The sequence below is a fragment of the Eleginops maclovinus genome, chromosome 10 (genome assembly GCF_036324505.1).
Source record: "Eleginops maclovinus isolate JMC-PN-2008 ecotype Puerto Natales chromosome 10, JC_Emac_rtc_rv5, whole genome shotgun sequence".
Lineage (NCBI taxonomy): Eukaryota > Metazoa > Chordata > Actinopteri > Perciformes > Eleginopidae > Eleginops > Eleginops maclovinus.
In genome coordinates this window covers 1,222,329-1,246,747 of record NC_086358.1, presented here as the reverse complement: position 1 = coordinate 1,246,747, position 24,419 = coordinate 1,222,329, and the positions used below count along the sequence as shown (strand labels likewise).

The 24,419-nt window shown below is 41.5% G+C and overlaps 2 protein-coding genes across 3 annotated transcripts; one reads left to right on the top strand and one right to left on the bottom strand.

Annotated features, from left to right (window-relative positions):
* Positions 1 to 975: 975 nt before the first annotated feature.
* atoh1c (atonal bHLH transcription factor 1c) lies at positions 976 to 2,074 on the bottom strand. The gene has a single exon (XM_063893978.1). The coding sequence runs from the start codon at positions 2,067 to 2,069 to the stop codon at positions 1,560 to 1,562; it is 510 nt and encodes a 169-aa protein (XP_063750048.1). The 5' UTR covers positions 2,070 to 2,074; the 3' UTR covers positions 976 to 1,559.
* Positions 2,075 to 17,440: 15,366 nt separating this feature from the next.
* On the top strand, positions 17,441 to 22,153 carry LOC134871149 (stonustoxin subunit beta-like). 2 transcript variants are annotated; one of them, XM_063893766.1, is made up of 4 exons: positions 17,441 to 17,677; positions 18,542 to 18,641; positions 19,154 to 20,614; positions 20,711 to 22,153. In XM_063893766.1, the coding sequence occupies exons 2-4, from the start codon at positions 18,566 to 18,568 to the stop codon at positions 21,268 to 21,270; spliced, it is 2,097 nt and encodes a 698-aa protein (XP_063749836.1). In that variant the 5' UTR covers positions 17,441 to 17,677; positions 18,542 to 18,565; the 3' UTR covers positions 21,271 to 22,153. The 2 variants fall into 2 exon arrangements, with proteins under 2 accessions (XP_063749836.1, XP_063749835.1); XM_063893765.1 differs by lacking the exon at positions 17,441 to 17,677 and adding an exon at positions 18,254 to 18,404.
* The last annotated feature ends 2,266 nt before the right edge of the window (positions 22,154 to 24,419 follow it).

Here is a 24,419-nt window from a genome sequence, read left to right as displayed (position 1 = left end):
CCTCCTGCTCCGCGTCTCCTTTCTCTCTGACCTCTCACATTATTAGAAAGATGTGTATGACTCCTTTTGATTATAAGCTCAGTAACAGATGTGTAACTGTTAGAATGCACCGTTATTTCTGTGTTTTCGGCTTCAGTTGATCATCATTTCTCAGAGTGTGTCCCTTTCATCTGTACCTTCTTTCAGGTCTTAAAATATCTCCAATAATGATTTTAAAAAACTGTTGCTAAATTATATTTCTCTCACCTCCAATTTCTGTTCGCTATCATCTTCTGGTTTGGAAAAATGTGTGTCTGTCCGTAAACCTTTTTGGGATTATTGGAAAAAATATCTTCAGCTTTGTCACAAATCAATGGGCTAAGATCGTGTTGCACAATAAGCAGAAGTGCATGGTGAATATATAAACGGGGGGGGGGGTCCACATACAGAAAAACATACAAAGGACTGCACCCCTCTTTAGAAAGTCAGATTGTCATAAGTGGAAATAGGGTCTCTTTCGAGCTGTTATGGAGATAAGGTAATGGGCTTTCTAGAAAATGCTTTCATTTTGATTTGACTGAATTGATTTGGAAAGCGGCTTTATCAACACGTGAAGTTCTGTGTGAGTTACAGGAGAGGGCTCTATTCTGATGTACTTTAAGAAAGGGACCACGGGCCGTAGTTTGGACCCCCTGATAAATTATAGGACAAAGTAATAATTATAATAATTATCCTGAAAAACGATTTAGACACAAAAGTAATGGCGGAAAACTGTCCTGAAAAAACTCCTGGAGTAGTGTGCATATCTTCTGAAGAGCCTCCTGTGTCTCCGAGAGTTCACCGATGCAGCAGCTCTTATTATGGTCTGGCTTTATGGTTTACTGCCCTTACTGTAAGCCGCTTTGGATAAAAGCTCAATGTGATGCAAAGACAATAAAACCAGGAGGACGTTTTTGTAAGAAAAATATATTTATAGTCAACACGTCTCTCAAACATTTAATATACATTATTATTTTCAGTGCCTTTTTCTCCAAAACAGATTTTCTATTATCTGCAACATTTTCACATTTCTTCAACGATGAGTGAAAAAAGTTTTGCACGAGAAAAGAATCTTCAGAGGGTTATCTTTTCAGCAGGAACATATATTCCAATTTCAGTTTAAAAGTCTAAACATTTAAAATACACAGTTATTGTCAGTGGTGGACAAAGGACCCACAAACACTCCGTTATTAAATGAAACATGTAGTTTTGATCCTAAATTTACAGATGTTATCGCTTCAAACTGCATGTAAAATCATTTTGATTTTGTAGTTTGCCAATGTAAATCCTTAGTGGAGTTTTCAAAGTAAAAAGCAACTGGGCGTAAAATAGATGGAGCAAACAATATCTGAATCTGAAATGTAGAGTACACAGGTTCATGAGAGGAACATCCTCAAGGATATACGACATGTCTGAAATGGACTTCCACTGATTCTTTTGCAGTAAGCTGAAACTAACGTTGCATTACAGGCTGATCATCTCTGAGTCTAAAGCCTTTTCTTCATCGAACAAATCATTTCTGCAGAAAAGTATTTCAAAAGTCATTTGGTGCCGCTGGTCCTCCCCCACGTGTCCTCATTAAAGCCCCTCTGCTTCTCCTCCGGGCCACGGCTGCTCTTCCCGGTGTCTCCCGGTGTGGCCCCCGGTGTGGCCCCCTGTTTGCGGCTCTGCTCCGGTTCCTCCTCCTGCAGCAGCTCGCTGAGCGTCGCGATGTAGATCTGCGCCATCTGCAGGGTCTCGGACTTGGAGAGCTTCCTTTGACTCTGCAGCTCCGGGATGACGCTCCGCAGCCGGTCGAAGGCCACGTTCAGGCCGAGCATCCTCCTCCTCTCCCGGGCGTTGGCGGCGACGCGCCTCCGCCTCTGCGCCCGCTCCACGGAGCTCCTCTCCGGCTGCAGGAAGCGCAGCGCCGCGGGGCCCAGGAGCTCCACGATGGCGCACGGAGCTTCTCTGAGATCACAGCCGCGTCTGGAGCTCCCTGCTCCGGGTCGGTCCTGCTGCTGGAGGAGAGCGTGGACCCCTCCCTCCAAGAAGCTTTTGCAGGGAGGCATCACTTCGGGACAAACTTGCAGCAGAAGTTCAAGAAAGTAAACTTTGTCCACTTTGATTTGGGGGGGATTTATGGAGCCTTCATATGGGCGTGGAGAGGGTCGTGTGCCGCCTAATGAACAGAGCCAAAGGGCCCAGCAGGGGGCCATTAACTGAGCTCATCAAAAGGGGATTAGAAGCGACTCACTGACCGCTGAGGGCCCAGTGGAAGAGGAGGGGGAGAGATGGTGAGTCCAAATATATATAGGGAATAAACCCTAACCTCAGTGCAGCTTCACTGGAGTTGGTTGACTTTTAGTTGAAGCAGATTTTTAAAAGTTTAGAAAATATTGAAATATGTAGAAAAAAACCGAAACAGCGAAAACAGCTAAATATAAATGTGGGTATCAGAGGCCTCGTTGAATATTCATGTGCTAAAATGTCTCGGAGACAAGACCCAAAAACTGTGTTTGTATTTAACCTTCTTCAGTTTAAATGATCTCAACATATTCAGAGACTGCCGAGGAAAATGTACATTATTCATAAAAACCTTATTCAGCATTTATGAATAACACATTTTGATTCAAAGTTCAGAAAATATTAGATTTTATTTGACACTTTTTTCCTGCAGAACAGTTCAGTTTATTCCGGAAGTAACGATTCTTCAAACTCATCATTTCTGTGGGACTGTTTTTACCCATCTTCCACTTTCACTGTGTATCCCTCACAGACCATACACATAAATCCAGACACAACATTTCTTATTTGACCAATTTGAGGCCAACAAATAATAACAACAACAACAACAATAATAAAAAATATTGTTGTTGTTGTTGTCCTGAGTCTGATCAGGACCTCCTCCTCTTCAGGCGCTTTTGTTTACTAACTCCTCCTGTTGTTGATCTTTGTTTACTAACTGCTCTTGTTGTTGATCTTTGTTTACTAACTGCTCTTGTTGTTGATCTTTGTTTACTAACTGCTCTTGTTGTTGATCTTTGTTTACTAACTGCTCTTGTTGTTGATCTTTGTTTACTAACTGCTCTTGTTGTTGTTTACTAACTGCTCTTGTTGTTGATCTTTGTTTACTAACTGCTCTTGTTGTTGATCTTTGTTTACTAACTGCTCTTGTTGTTGATCTTTGTTTACTAACTCCTCTTGTTGTTGATCTTTGTTTACTAACTGCTCTTGTTGTTGATCTTTGTTTACTAACTGCTCTTGTTGTTGATCTTTGTTGACTAACTGCTCTTGTTGTTGATCTTTGTTTACTAACTGCTCTTGTTGTTGATCTTTGTTGACTAACTGCTCTTGTTGTTGATCTTTGTTGACTAACTGCTCTTGTTGTTGATCTTTGTTGATTAACTGCTCTTGTTGTTGATCTTTGTTGACTAACTGCTCTTGTTGTTGATCTTTGTTGACTAACTGCTCTTGTTGTTGATCTTTGTTTACTAACTGCTCTTGTTGTTGATCTTTGTTTACTAACTGCTCTTGTTGTTGATCTTTGTTGACTAACTGCTCTTGTTGTTGATCTTTGTTGACTAACTGCTCTTGTTGTTGATCTTTGTTTACTAACTGCTCTTGTTGTTGATCTTTGTTTACTAACTGCTCTTGTTGTTGATCTTTGTTGACTAACTGCTCTTGTTGTTGATCTTTGTTGACTAGCTCTCTTGTTGTTGATCTTTGTTTACTAACTGCTCTTGTTGTTGATCTTTGTTGACTAACTCCTCTTGTTGTTGATCTTTGTTTACTAACTGCTCTTGTTGTTGATCTTTGTTTACTAACTGCTCTTGTTGTTGATCTTTGTTTACTAACTGCTCTTGTTGTTGATCTTTGTTTACTAACTGCTCTTGTTGTTGATCTTTGTTTACTAACTCCTCTTGTTGTTGATCTTTGTTTACTAACTGCTCTTGTTGTTGATCTTTGTTTACTAACTGCTCTTGTTGTTGATCTTTGTTTACTAACTGCTCTTGTTGTTGATCTTGTTGTTGATCCTTGTTTACTAACTGCTCTTGTTGTTGATCTTTGTTTACTAACTGCTCTTGTTGTTGATCTTTGTTTACTAACTGCTCTTGTTGTTGATCTTTGTTTACTAACTGCTCTTGTTTGTGAGCTTAATTAAAAGCGGGCCTCCTGATGTTTGGGAGTCTGACTGACAGAAGCTGGCTGCTGTTCAGCCTTTCTTTACAAACCTCGGCAGCGGGAAACACAGGCACATAATGGACTCCTTATGGCCGGGGGGTGTGGGGTTTAGGGGGAGGGGTGGGGGGGTTGGCTTGGTGCTCAGATGACAGTTGTTGGCTCCGGTTTATTAAACCCAATGAAACGGCTCGTTGGTGCCAGAGACGACACGGGCCGGAGATCAAACCCCGGACCCGCGGAGAGCAGCAGCGAGAGGGCTGAGAGGTTTCCCTGTTGGCTTTCAGACCTTCTACCATACACTATGTTGGGGTTCCTTTGCCACACATTCAACTTCCTGTCTGCAGAATACCTTCATTTTGAGATCATCAGACGGGGGATTTCCTCTCGTGTCTTTTAGCCCATTTCACACAGATCACTTCAGCTTGAATTGGACTCAAACCTGTCGTCACTCTGAGTTCATGCTGACGTTTGAAGTCGTAAAATCGTGTTTGTCTTCAGGCCCATTTTACACAGATTCTTCACTCTCCAACTTCTTCAGTTTTAAGTTTAAAGACGTGTTTTTCTTGTCTTGGAGCCCATTGACCCACAGGTCTAAGAGCCGTTCAAGTTTAAAGTCTTTTAGCCCAATTTAAACAGAGACTCCTGCAGGTCACTGGTGCATTTAAGTGCTGCTTGGACATTCCTGTTCTAAAATAACTCTTTCTGATTTGTTGTATGAATGAGGTTTGAGTCGTAGTCTGGAAACCATTGATTCCTATTGGAAATGTACACCTTTATAAACAGCTGACAAATAAACCAGTAACTTCCTGAAACAGCAGCTCAATGTCGTTTTGAATCAAACCAACAGGAAGCACACTTCAGGGACTACTTCCAGCAGCGTATTAATGCACATGTGGTGCTCTTGTGAGTATTTGAGGCTGCAGGATGTTGTTATGGGATGGCTCTTTACTTGGGATGGAGTCTCATGCTGCAGAGGAAGTCTTTTCATCAGGCTTTTAAATGCAATGCATGTTGGTAGATGGGATTTGTTATTTTTTGTGGAATTTGATGACGGAAAGAGGAATATGGACATCCTTTAAGTTTAAGATTTGACTGAAAAACAAACCAAATCCAGATTTCTGCTCAAGAAGTATAAATAAAGAGGGCTGGTCAGTAATTAGCGGAGGTCTGGCTTGAGCTGTTAACACGCTGCGCTTTGTTAGACCCAATGAAACGGCTCGTTGGACGCCACGGGCCGCAGATCAAAACCCTTTTCATCCTTTCAGTTCGGAGGGTCTGCAGGTTTCAGGTCGTAGATCGATACCCTCTCTCAAAGTCCCGACACTGCTTTCAGCTTATTTCATCAGACTGGATATTTTGCTGCTTATAATCCCTGTTACTTTTCTTATTACCAAATGGCAATGCAGCAAACACCAAAACAATGCAGGGCTCGAATTGATTGATTGATTTCCATTCTCGTCTTTCTTTACATTTGATTTATGAGCTGAATGTAGATTGCACATCATGAAATCTATCTGGGTTATTTATTTGATTTACATTTAAATTCAATCCTCATTTAAGTTTCATTTGACTCTGATTTGATTTCATTCTATTTAATCATGCTTTGTAATACATCTCTCCCTCCAGCACTCAAATGTTCGTTTTCATTTTGAGTTGTTTTCGTTTTTTTTGTGAAACAGAAAAAGATCCAACAATAAAACCTCCTGGAAAAAACAGAGAAGTTAAGTTAAGTTTGTTCCTGCAGTCGCTGGAGTTTCTGAAGTCTGCAGTCAAACTTCAGCAGATATTCTGGATGTCTGACGGGCCGGACGCTGCAGGTGAAGTCATGCTGGATGCATTTCAGCGCCTTGCATCATAAACACTGTTTCTGTAAATCAGTTTCATCTCTTCTAACAAACAACTGTTTCATAAGCAAAGGAAGCATGTGTGAGGAAATACAACTCACACACACACACACACTCACACACACACACACACACACACACACACAGACACACAGACACACACACACACACACACACACACACACACACACACACACACACACACACACACACACACACACACACACACACACACACACACACACACACATACATTTCACTACACATCACAGGACCTGCTGCTCCCTCTCTCCCTGCAGGTGGAATTACTCATTGATTAGGCCAGCTGTGTGTGTGTGTGTGTGTGTGTGTGTGTGTGTCAGTTTAATCAGGCGTGTTGCCCCTCTAATGAAAGTTCAGCCTGAGGACGTTCTGTGTGTGTGTGTGTGTGTGTGTGTGTGTGTGTGTGTGTGTGTGTGTGTGTGTGTGTGTGTGTGTGTGTGTGTGTGTGTGTGTGTGTGTGTGTGTGTGTGTGTGTGTGTGTTTATTATTGATAATGTGCCGTGAGGCGTTCACTGTCTCTCCTGTACATGTACACATCAGTACTGGGTTTTTATGTGGTTGTTCTCCCTGTTTCTGCTCTACCTATACTCTATCTATAGAGTCCCTCTTCTCTCAAGACATCCTCACTTTTTAAAATGCACTCATTTCTGTCTTTTCAACAGTGTTGGTACTTTTAGTATGGTCACTTACGGAGGCCGACGGGTGCAAATAAAACACAACGACCAACGTCCTCCATCAGGAGGAGCTGCAGCTTCAGAGAGGATGCAGATACAGAAACATCTGCAGCAGCTCTTCAACACATGCAGAAACATCTGCAGCATCTAGAGGACATTCAGCAGAGGAAACATGAGCAGTTTACTAAAAGCTGTTTTTAGTCATGATTTATTTATTTTTTGTCACAAAGAAGAAAATTAACAAACGCTGAATTAAGATGTCCAGCTTTATGATCCTGAACGTCACCCAGCGCTCCGGTCCCAGCTGTGTGCGTCTCTCTTTAGTGTCCCCTGGTCTTTGCGTCTCTCTTTAGTGTGCCCTGGTCTCCAGCTGTGTGCGTCTCTCTTTAGTGTCCCCTGGTCTCCAGCTGTGTGCGTCTCTCTTTAGTGTCCCCTGGTCTCCAGCTGTGTGCGTCTCTCTTTAGTGTCCCCTGGTCTCCAGCTGTGTGCGTCTCTCTTTAGTGTCCCCTGGTCTCCAGCTGTGTGCGTCTCTCTTTAGTGTCCCCTGGTCGCCGGCTGTGTGCGTCTCTCTTTAGTGTCCCCTGGTCTTTGCGTCTCTCTTTAGTGTCCCCTGGTCTCCAGCTGTGTGCGTCTCTCTTTAGTGTCCCCTGGTCTCCAGCTGCGTGCGTCTCTCTTTAGTGTCCCCTGGTCTCCAGCTGTGTGCGTCTCTCTTTAGTGTCCCCTGGTCTCCAGCTGCGTGCGTCTCTCTTTAGTGTCCCCTGGTCCCAGCTGTGTGCGTCTCTCTTTAGTGTCCCCTGGTCTCCAGCTGTGTGCGTCTCTCTTTAGTGTCCCCTGGTCTCCAGCTGTGTGCGTCTCTCTTTAGTGTCCCCTGGTCTCCAGCTGTGTGTGTCTCTCTCTAAATGCTGCAGATGTTTTTGATTTCCCCACTTTCAGAAAATATGCTCCCGTTCTAAAAAGGTCTAAAACTTCCGTGGTTTAGTATTTCTACCTTTCCCTTCTCTTCCTGTCTTTGCCTCCTAGTCCTTTTTTCAGTTTATCCATCAATAGATTTGTTTCTTTGGATCAAAATACTATTGATTTTTCTGTGTGTGTGTGTGTGTGTGTGTGTGTGTGTGTGTGTGTGTGTGTTTCACTCCAGCATGCTGATCACGTGTCAGTGAACAAACACACAGCGATCAATAACATTATTAAACCATGTCTGCCTGCAGGTGAAGAAAACTGCAGGCTGTGTGTGTGTGTCTTTCCATGATTGCTGAGTACAACTCTAGCTGCAAAATAGGACTTTTCATGAGATGTGGTTGAAAAGGCAAAGAAGAAATAGTTGCAGGGAACGAAATGTGGAGGTAAGTCGTCCCAAAGTGTAGAGCGGAGTCAGGGTTGCTTTTGGAGTGTGTGTCCGGCTGGATGCGGCCTTTTCATCTGCAAACTAAATCTACCTACGGGTAGCATCAAATAACCTGAAACCTGACCCTGACGCCTGGGCTGTGCACTGTAGAAACACATCAAAACAATGAGAAAAATAATTATAAGAGGTATTCCATATATCAGGGTTAGGGTCTGTGTGCGGCTGTCACTCCCCTTTCTGGGGGTTTAGGTTGCGTCCTTTGTAATGAATGTTTGCACAACATCAATAAAGTATCATTTCTGAGCTTTTAAATAATTGTGTTTTATTTCTAGCTATCTCCAGCTGTATTCTCTGCCAGTCACAGATGTTCTGTAAGTCTGATATGAAGCCACTTGTTGGAGACTTGAAACTGCAGATACATCACAATAAGATTGATCTACTTTTTTGTTTCCTATTTTTTGCCAAATCTGCATGAATGTTGTGTCAAAGAAAAGCATTTCCACAGCATAGAATAACAATACAGACAGTTGAGCGTTTTCGGTTAACAGGAAAAAGCGAGTCTGCAAGTGTCAAACTGTCCTTGAACGCACCATTTCATTACCTTGAGATGTTCAAAGTAGAAACAGTGGAAGAAAGTCTTAGGGTCGGAGCTTATCTTTATTTAAATAGTCTGATGAGATGATGTATCGATGTAAAGTGTGAATCATTCATAGTAAAGATAAAGCTGCAGGGTGTGTTCCCCTCGCCCTCACTTATAAATGATGACTCTGTTCTGTGCGGAGCTCCTAACGAGTCCCTGTGTGTCCGTCCTCTTTCCTTCATCTCATTTCACCAGAGACAAAACAGTACGTTTCAAACAGAGAGACGGGATCAAATCACAACATCTAAAAATGCAAGAGACTGAACCCTGACCTTCTCCCGATGGCCAACGGTGTGTGAGTGTGTGTGTGTGTGTTAGCTTCCCTAGAGCAAGAGGCGCTGCTCTGCATGAATGAGGTGTGAATGGGTGAAAGACTCGTAGTATGTGAAGCTTTGAGGGGTCCAGAGACCTGATGAAGAGATATAGAAGTACAGTGTGTTTACCATTTGAGCAATAAGGCCCCGAACCCCCAACTGCTCCCTGGCGTCGGACCGACATGCTGCCTCTCTGCTCTGACCTCTCCATAATGCGTTCACCTGTGTGTGTGAAAACTGAGGAGAAACTGAAGTCAGACGGAAGGTTTGAACCGGAGGAACAGCATCAGCCTGAATAACTCACTTGGTTTGACAGAACATGTTTGAGATGTAATCTGCATTTACTGGGAGACAGCAAGGCAACACATTACGTTACTACTTATTATTATTTAAGCATTAAATATATTTTGAATTCATGAATTTATCGTCTAATATAATTTGGGATTTATTCATTTAAAAGTGGAACAACTAAGAATCAAATTAAACACTTGCTTATTAGTCTGAGATGTATTTGTTCATAACAATTGAATTTATTCATGTTTTTGTTGTTTAAATATAAGCATAAAGAATTCAAGCAATTAATAATAACGTGTCATTATACATGTTGGCCCTTACAAGCTTCCATAGGACTGATCCCCTCCAACAGGTGTGCCCTGTCCCCTGATTGGTGGGCGGGTCTTCCTGTGATTGGTTGGTGGATATTTTGAATTTTCAAAATTTAGCAAACTGTTCCAGAAGACTTTACAATTAAACAATTAACATGTAAACACTCGCTGCAGGTCCGAGAGGAACTTCCTGCAGTCACTTCTACCTATTCAAAGAAAACTGGATCACAATAAGACGGGACTTATGAAACCATGGAGGACACCACTGAATGGACAGGAGCGTGAACAAAAACATGTCCTGTCACTAATGGGAGGGTTGTTCAGACAGACACTGTTTGGATCTACATCTGGTTTCTTTTTGATGAAGCAGAGGTGCAGTGCAAAGTGACCACCAGCGTTTATCCTGCAGTGGTTGTGTGTGAAAACAACAGAAAAAGGACTGGCAGTATTTTCTACATTATACACTGTAAAAAATACAATTCACTGTAAAAAACGTTGAATTAAACCCACATTTTGAACCTGGTTTTATCCAATGTTCACATTTCAGTTTTTATTCAAATGAGCTCCAGCCTCATATTTAAACTGTGAAACTGTCTCTTGTGCTGCAGATGTCTAGGGTAAGGTCGTGTGTGTTTTGGGATGATTTGCAGTTCAGCTGTTCTGTATTTGTATTGACTGTATGCCATACAGATGTTTGATTGACAGCTGTTGTCGTCGGGGGGGGGGGTGGGGGGGGGGGGGGGGGGTGGAGCAGCTGTTTCTTGTTCTGCTGCTTTTGTTGTGACATCCTGTCAACGTGCTCTCAATAATTCATACACTGCAGTATGTTTCCTTGAATCAGAGGAATAACTGCAGGGGAAAGAGGTTTTAAAATCTGTTTGTATTCTGAGGTGTTTCTCACTCCACCACCTCTAGAGGCCACTGTTGGAACTCCACTACCCTCTGTTCCTTTCCCTAGTGTGTGTGTTCCTTACCCTAGTGTGTGTGTTCCTTACCCTAGTGTGTGTGTTCCTTACCCTAGTGTGTGTGTTCCTTACCCTAGTGTGTGTGTTCCTTACCCTAGTGTGTGTGTTCCTTTCCGTAGTGTCTGTGTTCCTTTCCGTAGTGTGTGTGTTCCTTACCCTAGTGTGTGTGTTCCTTACCCTAGTGTGTGTGTTCCTTACCCTATAGTGTGTGTGTTCCTTACCCTAGTGTGTGTGTTCCTTACCCTAGTGTGTGTGTTCCTTACCCTAGTGTGTGTGTTCCTTACCCTATAGTGTGTGTGTTCCTTTCCGTAGTGTGTGGGTTCCTTACCCTATAGTGTGTGTGTTCCTTTCCCTATAGTGTGTGTGTTCCTTTCCGTAGTGTGTGTGTTCCTTTCCGTAGTGTGTGGGTTCCTTACCCTAGTGTGTGTCTGTAAGTACTTGTGTTTATTCGCAGTGTGTGTCTGTGAGTGTGTGTTGCCATGTAAAGTGTGTTTCCCATTCACAGTGTGTGTTTACCTGCTGTGAGTGTGTGTGAGTGTGTGTGAGTGTGTGTCGGGGTGCAGATTCTTTAGAGATTTCAGTATTTTTTGGCGTCCCTCAGCTTGAAGCCTCAGGGGAGAAGAGGAGGAGGAGGGTGAGGGTCTTCATCAATAATTGAACGTGCGACGCTGAAATCTGGGACTGACGGAAAAACAAGTTCCTGCAAAACACAGCAGAGAAAATAAAGTTAGGAACTGATGGAAGAGGAGAAAGGTTGCGGGATAGAGAGGGGTCAGAGAACTAAACACCATACAGTGAACAGGAAAGACAGAATCACAGTCTGAAAACAAACGATTCAACGAGGAAGAGGAAGAGGAAGAGGGGGACCGAAGGAGAGAAAGAAGAAGAATGATGGGCGGTCGAAGACACAGAGATGATTCTGAACTGAACTAGAGGAGCTCCAGCTGAGAGGAGACATTTACACACACACACACACACACACACACACACGCATTAATGATGTAAAGCCAGACTCGCTGTAGGTGCTCGCTGCCCGCCAGCTTGAGATTAATTTTTTAAAGTCCAGCAGATCTCTGTCTTCATCCCTCTCACTTTCAGTTGTTCAATAAATACATTTATTACACACACACACACACACACACACACACACACACACACACACACACACACACACACACACACACACACACACACACACACACACAGACTTTATGTATGTTGTTGTTCCTGTCAGAAATGATGGAAAGTCTTAAAAAGACGACCTGAATTGTAATAAGTCAAACATTGCTTGGACATGATTTGTTCCTTGTGCGTGGAAGTGTGTGTTTACCTGTGTCATTCAGTTGTGTGTACTGGTGTGTGTTTGTGTGTGTGTGTGTGTGTGTGTGTGTGTGTGTGTGTGTGTGTGTGTGTGTGTGTTTGCCCTGCAGCTATTCTCCCCTGTCAGTGGGAGCAGACACCCTCTGATCCTCCTCGATGTCGACTCACATTTATTGAATTATTTCACCAACAACGTCCTCCCAAAGAACAACGTCCTCCCAAAGAACAACGTCCTCCCAAAGAACAACGTCCTCCCAAAGAACAGCGTGACGCTTCTTAATGCAAACAGTTTTCTTCAACAAACTCTGAGCAAAGTTTGTTGTTGTTCCCCAAAAGATAATCTTAAAATAACCCCGGATTAATTTATTTACATGAAAAGTACTTTAACCTTAGAGATGTAAAGCCGTACATTTTAGATACAAACTTGGTGTTTCTTGGAGATTGAAATGGTGAATAAACAGAAAATCTAAATTACATTTCCATGGAAAATAATAATATGAACTCTTTGGAGACTTTGGAGTCTCTTCTGAAACTAGGGGTGTCACGATATACCAGTGTTTACGGTAACCGTGATATTTAAAAAATGAAGTATTGACGATATGTAAATAATACAACAATCTAGTTCACACTCCAACCAGTAGGTGGCGATAACGCCCCTTCACACTGGTTTGCGCCACCCCGCCATTAAACAGAAGACGCGGGAACTAGCTAGCTAGCAGCTTCTAGCACTGTGTGTGCCGTGCTAGCTAGCAGCTACTAGCAGTGTATGCTGTGCTGTGTGGACTCTACTGTCGCGCAAAACCACGCAGAAGGAGATTACAGAGCAGAGCGAGACACTCCCGCACCCAAAAAGAGTTGCCTCGCCAGTTTGGGAGTTTTTTGGATTTCGTGAACGGTGTGAGAGAGATAGAGACCCCAGTCTGCTAGAAGAGCCAAGCAACAGTAAGCGCAAAAGGGGGCAATGCTACCAACCTGTCCACCCACCCTCGCGTCCATCACCCTGCAGACTTCTCCCCGGTACAGAGAGTAAGCTGCAGTTAGTTTGCTAGCCCAGAGACGGAAAATGTTACACTACGGTCTTAGTTGTGTTACAGCTTAGTTATCACGGCGTTGGACTGAACAGTTTTTTCTCTCCCCTGGTTATTTGTTAGGCAGCGTCAGAGAAGCGACACAGAGCCAGGGATCCAGGTCAGCTGACGGTGTTTGAGTCAATGGATAAGAAAAGGAGAGCACACATGGGTAGTGCATGTTTGAATGAAGCCATCACTGAATCATTGGACTGCTTTATAGCAAAGCATGATGTCCTTTAGAACTGTAGAGAGGCCAGGGTTTAAAGCACTGAGGACAACAGTTGATCCGAAATACAAAATCCCAAGAAGACAACAGTTTGTGTTGTTATTTTTGTACACTGGACACAAAATGCACAATAACCCAATGAATTTGAGATGAATTTGACTGATGGCATTATTATTATTATTATTATTATTATTATTATCATTATCATTATTATTATTATTAATAATAATGATAATAATAATAATAATAATATTATTATTATTATTATCATTATTATTATTATTATTATCATTATTATCATTATTATTATTATTATTACTTTGTTAACATTTTCTATAGATGTCGCGATAATATTGTTATCGTGAATTATTTGGCATTGTCATTTTTGACCCATGTGTGTAAACCTGATGTAGTGATACAAAAAGTGTTTCAGTTCATAAATTAAGAAAGGGACAATGAAGATAATGATGTGTGTTAATCAGAAACAAGATATTTAATGAATAACTGGAATATTAAATGATTAAATACATTGATTTCCAAAAATACAGCAAAAAAACCCTCAGCCGTGCATGAAATAACATTGTATGTCAACACGGGTCATTTTGACCCATGTAGTCTCTTAGAGGGGTAATGATCCAAACGTGACTTTTATTGGAAAAAAAAGTTAATTGAGGAATACCTGGAATTCTAAATTATTCAAGTAGTTCACTGCAAAGATATTTACAATTAAAACTCACTCGGGTCACTTCTGACCCATGTTCTGTGTCAAAGGGTTAAGAACAATATGGCTGATTCAACACCTGACGTCAGCTGGTCATGATGTAATGTATGTATTTCTGGGAACTCTACTTTATCTTTAAGATGAATTATTACCTGTTGTTTGAAACTGCCCTGTACTGGATCATCAGCCAGAAGAAGAAGTCTCCCGTTTACTAAATTCAAGACCACATGGTTTGTCAAACTATAGGGTTAGGTTTACAGTTTGTTTTTGACTATTATTTTAATTTAAAAGTTGAAAGTAAAGCTAGAATTATCAGCTCAAGATTCAATGCCGCAAGTAACTTTCCCCAGTATAACCAGTAATGACCAGAATGCAATGGATCTGAAGTGACGAGAGAGCAACAGGTCCCCCATTCATCAGAATACAGTGGGTGTGAAAGTGCTTTCCAGAATACAATCAATAACAACATTTGGCCCAGAGTGTAAAGTCAGGTCTCAGCTTTATTAATATGTTGCTGAAGAACAGAGTTCACAGATACAGGAGTTACAGAGCTACAGGAATCTGAGACTCAGCGTGATAACCATCAGCAATATTTCCAACAGCATGGCGTTAACAGAGACTGAAACAGTGAGCTGTGAGTTCTGAAGAGAAGAGAATTAACAAACGCTCAATGGAGAGATGGGACCAACAGAAACAACTCAAACAGATCCTCCTGACTTTTACTCAAACTATGATTTTATATTCCATCATTATATTGTAGAGAAAGCAAGTCTTAGGCTTGTCCCAAACAGAACCCCCCCCCCCATCAGAACTCTTTTATCCTCCAAAGATTACTCACTTTAAAAACTGATCAAAAAACAGGTAGAGAAAAAGCAATTGGCTCCTGAAGTGCTTTGTGTCCTAAAATAATGAACATTAATTCATAAGGAACTATTCCCATCATGTTGATACGAGTGGTATTTCAGCACGAGTTCAGACAGAGCGGCGGCTGGATAAATAATGCTTGAGTATATGCATGCAAAGCGTTTCCTCAGAGTCCAGATGCAAAGCGTTTCCTCAGAGTCCAGATGCAAAGCGTTTCCTCAGAGTCCAGATGCAAAGCGTTTCCTCAGAGTCCAGGGGCATTTTATAAGCAATACAAGAGGAGGGATATATAAGTATAAGGAAATATAAAGAGCTTAGGACTCACTTTCATATGCATAGATATGTGATTATCAAACGGACCAAGAATAATCCCGCTGTCAGATCCTTGTTGCATCTTTCCATAAATGGTGTGTTTCGGAAAAGGGTTACAGTCCAAAAAACCTGGCAGTTTAATATTCATTTAGATTTGACAAAAATTCCTACCCTGACCAACATCCTTCAAGAAACAGACCCAGGCCAGTAAAACCATGACTGAGGTTTCATCACAAACTATTTGTCTCTTCTGTGGGTTAGGGTTAGGATTTCAGACTCAAACATTTTCACTGGAAATGTTGAGGGAAGTGAGTTTTGTAACAAATGTGAATTCAATATATATCTTTTCTTTATTCAACTAGATATATTGGCACCACCCTAATGCAATAACAGACGGTCATCCTCTTCTACCAGACGGATGATAGGTTGAAATATATTCACATGAGTTGTGCCTGGTCTGATTACACTTTTTTGAGAATGTTGTTATCCTTCTCTTGAAAAGTCTTCAACCAAAGAGTTCCTCTACTGACAGCAGGAGCAGGTTTCTGAAATGAAATAAAGATTTGTACCTACTTTTGTTTCAAGCAACTACTAATGTTGAGAACGGAAAATGGGAGTGTCTATTTGAATTAGAAATGGTAATAAATGATTGATCAGTTTTGAACTTGTGACTGTCACTTAACATTCATCAGCTGACGTCAGCTGTAGAGCTAGACGGACACCCAGCTGTTTTACTGCCATGCTGCTTTCTTTGTGTTAATACTTCAGGGTGTCAATCATGTAAGGACAGCTTCATCACAGACACATTATCCGGACGTCAGCTAACGTAATATGGACTCTGAATGAAGGTATAAATTATATTGGAACAAAATGCATTCTATATCTGCACTTTCTTTATGGTTTTTGCACTTTTTGTAAGTGGCTCTGGATAACAGCGTGAACTAAACGAAATGTAAGGAGAAGGAAGTGTTTGAATCATTCTGTGCCAGCATCGGACAGCAAACACCCTTCTTTGTTTTTCACGTCCTCCGTCCTGAGTTTGGTTGTCATGACCCTCTGCAGCAGCTCTGCAGGTATGCTGTTTCGCTTATCAAGACACACCTGGTGTCTGGAGGAGGTGCTTAAACTATTCTGTGCCAGCAGCTCTTCTTTGTTTCTGTTATGTAACACACGTACGCAGGAGCAGAGTTATTCACATCATGTTGCTGATTGAACCAAATAAAGTGAAGTAACCCTATAGTGCGTTTAAATACAAATATATGTATATATATATATCCTTTATTTAACCAGCTAAGTCTCATTGAGATTAACATCTGTTTTCCAAGAGAGACCTGGCCAAGAAAAGCAACAACAACACTGTTACAACACACAATACAGGCAGACGAATACTACACACAGAAGGAATGGTAAAAACCGGTCAGTATGGAAACAACAGATACTGTGAACAGCGTTAAACCGGGCACAATGTTAACACAACTTCATTTCAGGGATAAAAGAGCAACCACAACCACCAAGAGTATTTTGTTCCTTTTCCTTTCAAATGAACTCCCCATAGTTATAACATCTATTCCAGCTCCTTCTGTACATTACTCCAAGCAGAAGGGGCTGCAAATCTAAACGCTTTATTCCCTCATTCAGTTCACGTTGTTCCTAAACTGGTGGAGTTTATGTCTGCGTAGTTGTTAACAAAGTGGGGACCCTCGCCCCATCCTTGCTTGTAAACTGAGAGGCTCCTTTTGTACCCAATCATGAAACTCACCTGTTTCAAATGAACCTGTTCAATGGAAAACAGGTGCTCTTTGAGCAGTCCTCAACTTTCCCTGTCTTTTGTTGTTTACAAAAAGACATACAGTTCATCAGTCTGAACATTACGTATCTCGTCTTTGTAGTGTATTTCATTTAATTTAGGTAGAACAGTATTTTAAATCTTTGCATTCTGTTTTCTTACTCAACTTCCCAACTTTATTGGAATTATGTATTGTGTATATATAGGGTACTTCTCAGTTCTCTTATTTGTCATTTCCATCGCTCCTCGCCCCCACCTGAGAAGCGACGTCCGCTTCACGTGGCGCTCCGAGGAAAGGACGTACCGCTCTTAAAGCACATTTCCTTGCTTCCCCTCTCTTCGCGTGGTTTCCTTGCGTCTCTCTGTGCATCCCTGGTGGGAGGGACTAATGCACAAGGAAAATAAGCAAGTGAGGGACGCAGGGATGCAAGTTAAGAGAAGTGAGAAGTACCAATAGAAGCATGTTATGGAAGAAGTCCGCAGGAACAGTATCAATGAGATATAATCAGTCTCAGGGAAGTATCTCTGCATTCCTACGTATACAGGACTCTCTGTTTGTCAGATCAGAATGGTGTTATGGCCAGTCAAGACAAGTCAGATTAAGAAATGTTTTTTCCAAGTTGGTTCACATGTGTGGGAGGTCGGTAGAGGAGAGCTTCTGACAGTATATAAGTAACCTCACTACATCACACTTCATCAGACTTGAAGCTCCTGCTGGAAGTCAGAAGACCCTCACACAACTCCTCTGATCTACACAACTTCCCCAGGTGAGCACTGACAGACAAACACTTGTTTATATTTGAGACTTTTACTGTTCTGTGTAAAACTCTCCCTGCAACTAATGCAGAAATACAAAGTATGATTAAGCACAGTAAACTGTTGAGCTGAAAGCGTGTAAATCAGGTTCTGAAGTCTGTGTTGTAAAAAAGAACCTATAAGAACTACTCAATAAAAAGGGGGTAACAATTTGCACACACATCTGTTGAGTAGATTTTACCCAATATAATTATACCCACATTTAACATACACAACTAACTTTGAGAAATTAGGTAAAGTTAAACTCAATTTTTCAATAAAATGTATGAATTATAAATGAGTAATATATATAGGTCTGCTGGCTCCTGCTTGTCTCTGGCAAGAATAAATGACCTTGAATAACATAGCTACAGCTATCGAGCATAACAATCAGTGACCGACTGCCAGTGCGTAACAGATGAGAACAAAGTTAAATTCCTTGTCTAACAGTGAAGCAAGCAGACAACACGTCCTGTGATGAATGTCAACATAATAAACGTGGACATTTACACCACATGGTAGAAAAGTAATATCTAACCTTTGGACATTTCGACACACCAGAACAGCGCCAAAGAGACCGTTCCTCTGGCCTGCAGCCAAGAACCACTGCTGACGCATGCGCAAAGGGGCAGTGTGGACCTGATGTCTTCAAGTAGACTTTATCCAGTTTTTTGGTGTTTCAGTTGGTACTGTCAGAAAGTAGGTAGTGTAGAAAGAATGTACCCATACTAACAATGCTCACTTCTATACCTTGAGTATACTTTAAACGATTTGCTTGGATAATATATACTACCCTCCAAAATCCTTTTTTACATTGTGTTGTTTCTTCTCTGCAGGTTGGAGAAAGGACCTCAGATCACATGGACGTTGCTGCCCTGGGACGACCTTTCACCCTCGGGATGCTGTATGACGCTCGGAAGGACGAACTGGTCCCAGGTGAGTCTCGTCCTTTGATTACTTTCTTTCAGAATTATTTCCATCAAGAGACCAACTTCTAATTCAGAGACAGTACTGGGAACGGAAAGAGGGGTGGTTTCAATATGAAACATGACATGTACTGAATTTAAATGCAGCCACTTTAAACTAATTGTGTCAAGTGCAAGTCTGTGTGAACTCAATGAGGAAAGCAGCCTGACATGGTCATAAAGACAGTGAATGCTAGCTAGCTCTCCAGCTATCAGCTTAGACTTCTTGTTTGAACCTCTATTGGCTGTATTTCCATTACCGTGATTATAGAGTCAAGTGTTCTGTAATCTTTGACACCTGAGAACCGTTATCTGGTCGTATTACTCACATTATTCGCACACCTCCTTTACCGGAGGTTTGGATGCGTTTCTGAGTTTCAGCGGTTTGATAAAATAGGTCCTCTTCTAATTTCTTGGTTTTATTGATTGGGATTTATTCCTTCTTGATCAGAAGACCGATGTTTTCCCTTTTCTGTTCTGCAGGTTTGACATTGTGGGACCTTAACACTATAAAAGACAAGATATCTGAAAGCCCTCAGCAAAGCAGTAACTTTGCAGTTTCTGCATCTGATACCACTGAATCCAAGTCCAACATGCTGGATATTGAAGCTTCTCTGAAGGTCAGTTTCCTGAGTGGACTGATAGAAGTTGGAGGATCTGCTAAGTATCTGAATGATGAGAAGAAATTCAAGAATCAGAGCAGAGTGACCTTTCAGTACAAAGCTACCACCAACTTTAAGGAGTTGTCAGTGCATAATGTTACCCTGGACGCCCAACAGATTGAGGTTATTGAGAAGGGTTTGGCCACACATGTAGTCACAGGCATCCTGTATGGGGCAAATGCCTTCTTCGTGTTTGACAGTGAGAAGTTAGAAGCCAACCAAGTTCAGGACATCCAGGGCAGCATGCAGGCTGTGATAAAGAAGATCCCGGGTTTTGATGTTGAAGGGAAAGTTGACATCAAGCTGACTGATGAAGAGAAAGCCCTGACTAACAAATTCTCCTGCAAATTCTATGGAGACTTCAATCTCAAAAGCAACCCAGCAACATTTCAAGAGGCAGTGCAGACCTACGTAGAACTTCCACAGCTACTGGGAGAAGAAGGAGAGAATTCTGTCCCAGTGAAGGTCTGGCTGATGCCACTGAAACATTTTGATCCCAAAGCCACTGAGCTTATGACCGGGATCAGCGTGGAGTTAGTGAGGAAGGTGCAAGATGCTCTGGAAGAGTTAAAGGAAGCAGAAATGAGATGCAACGATTCTTTGGGAGACAAACTGGTAGAGGACTTCCCACAAATCACAAAAGACCTACGCACTTTCCAAAAGCTGTGTGGTTATTATAAATCTAACATCCAGCAGATCATGAGGCAGAAAGTTCCCTCCATCCGTGAAGGAAAGGAAGATGAGAGCTCACTGGAGAAAGTCTTTGAAGACCGACACCAGTCACCCTTCAACCACGACACACTGAACAGGTGGCTGGAAAACAAAGAGAGAGAAATCAACGTCATCAGGTCCTGTGTCGACAGCATGGAGGGAGTGAAGATCGTCCTGAACCAGACCGAGCTGGACAGAGAGGTTCTTGCTCCAGGTGTAGAGGATGCTCTGTGCTTTGTTTTCACCTCCATGATAAAGGGTGATGTGTACCTTGATGAGATGGCTGACTTCTTGAAATCCCGCAAGTTAGGAAGTACCCATGAAGAGCAGTGGTACTTCTCCGAGGAAGTTCTGAACACAATGAGAGAAAAAGCTGCATTTTTCCAGGGTTCTTCCAAAGCGCTGAAGAACAACAGCAAATTCCGTTTCCTCATAACATCCAAAACCAATGAAGAGTACAAAGGAGCTACCATCTACCACTACAGGAGAGGCCAGCTGGTCACTGAAGACTTTCAATGTCAAAAGCCTTCTTCTGTGGAGAGCATCACAGACAAGAGAGATCTGATCTGGTGTAAGTCTTGCTTTTTGAGTTGAAAATATGAATTCTCCAGCAGCCTGTTGCTCCGTCTTTGTGCTGATAAGATATGTTGTTATGTTTCTCCATCAGATGCCTGTGATCTCAACCTGGACCCAAACACTGCAAACGGCTATCTCACTCTGTCTGACGGAAACAAAAAGGCAACATGTGGAAACTGGAAGTATTATCCTTCTCATCCAGAGAGGTTTAGTGAAGCCCCACAGGTGATGTGCAAAGAGGAGTTATCTGGGTGCCATTACTGGGAGGTAGAGTGGAGCACTAGTTCCTATGAATCTGTTTATGCTGCTGTTGCATACAAGGGGGCTGACAGAATTCAAAGTAAAGTGAGCGAGTTCGGCTATAATTCACAATCCTGGACTTTTGGCAAATATTTGTATTTACACGAACAATATCTAAAGGGGTACCATGACAATAAGAGGCTGTTTTTTGAACCCTATCCCTCCGGTGGCTTCCGTACATTGGGGGTGTATCTGGACTGGCCTGCTGGCACTTTGTCCTTCTACAGAGTCTCCTCTAACACCCTGACTCACCTGTACACCATACGCACCAAATTCACTGAGCCTCTCATCCCAGGTCTCTGGGCTTATTGGAGTTCCAACTATGCCTACCTGTGTCCAGTTGATTTGTAAATGAGCTGGATTCATACAGCGCTTTATGGGGTCTTTACCACCCGTCAGCGCTTTTACATTCACACACATTCATAGAGGCAGGGGCTGACATACACCGGCTCAGCAGCCTAACACTCACACACATCTGCACACAGTGGGCCATTCTTGGTCCGTCTAAAGGTGGAGACGGCCACCCCACATCCCATCTTAACTTTAACGTGCTACACATAGTCAAAGATGCATTTAGACCCGGAGGGAGCAGAAAGAATGACCATATGAAAGAGTGACCTTTGTCTTTCAGTAAATGTTGATTTTATTATCTTGTCTGTTTAAAGCCGACGCTTCTTCTGTAATGGAACTTTCTATTGCAGCACCATATACTCAATCATATATGTCCAGCCGCCGCTCTGTCTGAACTCCTGCTGAAATACCACTCGTATCAACATGATGGGAATAGTTCCTTATGAATTAATGTTCATTATTTTAGGACACAAAGCACTTCAGGAGCCAATTGCTTTTTCTCTACCTGTTTTTTGATCAGTTTTTAAAGTGAGTAATCTTTGGAGGATAAAAGAGTTCTGATGGGGGGGGTTCTGTTTGGGACAAGCCTAAGACTTGCTTTCTCTACAATATAATGATGGAATATAAAATCATAGTTTGAGTAAAAGTCAGGAGGATCTGTTGGAGTTGTTTCTGTTGGTCCCATCTCTCCATTGAGCGTTTGTTAATTCTCTTCTCTTCAGAACTCACAGCTCACTGTTTCAGAGTCTCTGTTAACGCCATGCTGTTGGAAATATTGCTGATGGTTATCACGCTGAGTCTCAGATTCCTGTAGCTCTGTAACTCCTGTATCTGTGAACTCTGTTCTTCAGCAACATATTAATAAAGCTGAGACCTGACTTTACACTCTGGGCCAAATGTTGTTATTGATTGTATTCTGGAAAGCACTTTCACACCCACTGTATTCTGATGAATGGGGGACCTGTTGCTCTCTCGTCACTTCAGATCCATTGCATTCTGGTGAGTGTCTCTTAATGACTCTTGACCAAGTTAGCCAGTAAAGTAAGAGTCCCTGTGGAACAAATGAGGAAACGACCGTATCCTTTACATCTAACCTTTTGGGGGTCACATTTCATAGCTTTGGCAGGAGTGGAAATAGTCCTGCTACTCACCGAAGATTTGGGGACTTTTTTAGAATATCTAAATTAATCTTGAATCTTTTATATTGTTAATATCTGAGATATTAATCTGAGATATTTATCTGAGATATTAATCTGAGATATTTATCTGAGATATTAATCTGAGATATTAATCTGAGTTATTAATCTGAGTTATTAATCTGAGATATTAATCTGAGTTATTAATCTGAGATATTAATCTGAGATATTAATCTGAGTTATTAATCTGAGATATTTATCTGAGATATTAATCTGAGATATTAATCTGAGATATTAATCTGAGATATTAATCTGAGTTATTAATCTGAGATATTAATCTGAGTTATTAATCTGAGTTATTAATCTGAGATATTTATCTGAGTTATTAATCTGAGATATTAATCTGAGATATTAATCTGAGTTATTAATCTGAGATATTTATCTGAGATATTAATCTGAGATATTAATCTGAGATATTAATCTGAGATATTAATCTGAGATATTTATCTGAGATATTCATCTGAGATATTAATCTGAGATATTTATCTGAGATATTTATCTGAGATATTAATCTGAGTTATTAATCTGAGATATTAATCTGAGATATTAATCTGAGATATTAATCTGAGATATTAATCTGAGATATTAATCTGAGATATTAATCTGAGATATTTATCTGAGATATTAATCTGAGATATTAATCTGAGATATTTATCTGAGATATTAATCTGAGATATTTTTGTCCTTTCTCTTCTTTTAATCTTTCATTAGTAATTCTATTCCTCTTTAAGTATTTGTACAGATCTTGTACTTGAGTAAAGTAGAAGTACTCAGGTCTTGTACTTGAGTTAAAGTAGAAGTACTCAGGTCTTGTACTTGAGTAAAGTAGAAGTACTCAGATCTTGTACTTGAGTTAAAGTAGAAGTACTCAGGTCTTGTACTTGAGTAAAGTAGAAGTACTCAGATCTTGTACTTGAGTAAAGTAGAAGTACTCAGGTCTTGTACTTGAGTAAAGTAGAAGTACTCAGGTCTTGTACTTGAGTAAAGTAGAAGTACTCAGGTCTTGTACTTGAGTAAAGTAGAAGTACTCAGGTCTTGTACTTGAGTAAAGTAGAAGTACTCAGGTCTTGTACTTGAGTAAAGTAGAAGTACTCAGGTCTTGTACTTGAATAAGTAGAAGTACTCAGGTTTTGTACTTGAGTAAAGTAGAAGTACTCAGGTCTTGTACTTGAATAAGTAGAAGTACTCAGGTTTTGTACTTGAGTAAAGTAGAAGTACTCAGATCTTGTACTTGAGTAAAGTAGAAGTACTCAGGTCTTGTACTTGAGTAAGTAGAAGTACTCAGGTCTTGTACTTGAGTAAAGTAGAAGTACTCAGGTCTTGTACTTGAGTAAAGTAGAAGTACTCAGGTCTTGTACTTGAGTAAAGTAGAAGTACTCAGGTCTTGTACTTGAGTAAAGTAGAAGTACTCAGATCTTGTACTTGAGTAAAGTAGAAGTACTCAGATCTTGTACTTGAGTAAAGTAGAAGTACTCAGGTCTTGTACTTGAGTAAAGTAGAAGTACTCAGGTCTTGTACTTGAGTAAAGTAGAAGTACTCAGGTCTTGTACTTGAGTAAAGTAGAAGTACTCAGATCTTGTACTTTACTCAAGTAGAAGTACTCAGGTCTTGTACTTGAGTAAAGTAGAAGTACTCAGATCTTGTACTTGAGTAAAGTAGAAGTACTCAGGTCAGCTGTGTGCGTCTCTCTTTAGTGTCCCCTGGTCTCCAGCTGTGTGCGTCTCTCTTTAGTGTCCCCTGGTCTCCAGCTGTGTGCGTCTCTCTTTAGTGTCCCCTGGTCTCCAGCTGTGTGCGTCTCTCTTCAGTGTCCCCTGGTCTCCAGCTGTGTGCGTCTCTCTTTAGTGTCCCCTGGTCTCCAGCTCCGTGCGTCTCTCTTCAGTGTCCCCTGGTCTCCAGCTGCGTGCGTCTCTCTTCAGTGTCCCCTGGTCTCCAGCTGTGTGCGTCTCTCTTTAG

Excerpts from the sequence above, each read along its gene's own strand:
- LOC134871149 (XM_063893765.1), top strand. The coding sequence starts at position 18,348 with ATGTCTTCAAGTAGACTTTATCCAGTTTTTTGGTGTTTCAGTTGGTAC. Across the intron at positions 18,405-18,541 it reads TCAGTTGGTACTGTCAGAAA|GTTGGAGAAAGGACCTCAGA; the intron begins GTAGGTAGTGTA and ends TCTTCTCTGCAG. Across the intron at positions 20,615-20,710 it reads CAAGAGAGATCTGATCTGGT|ATGCCTGTGATCTCAACCTG; the intron begins GTAAGTCTTGCT and ends TTTCTCCATCAG.
- atoh1c (XM_063893978.1), bottom strand. The coding sequence starts at position 2,069 with ATGCCTCCCTGCAAAAGCTTCTTGGAGGGAGGGGTCCACGCTCTCCTC.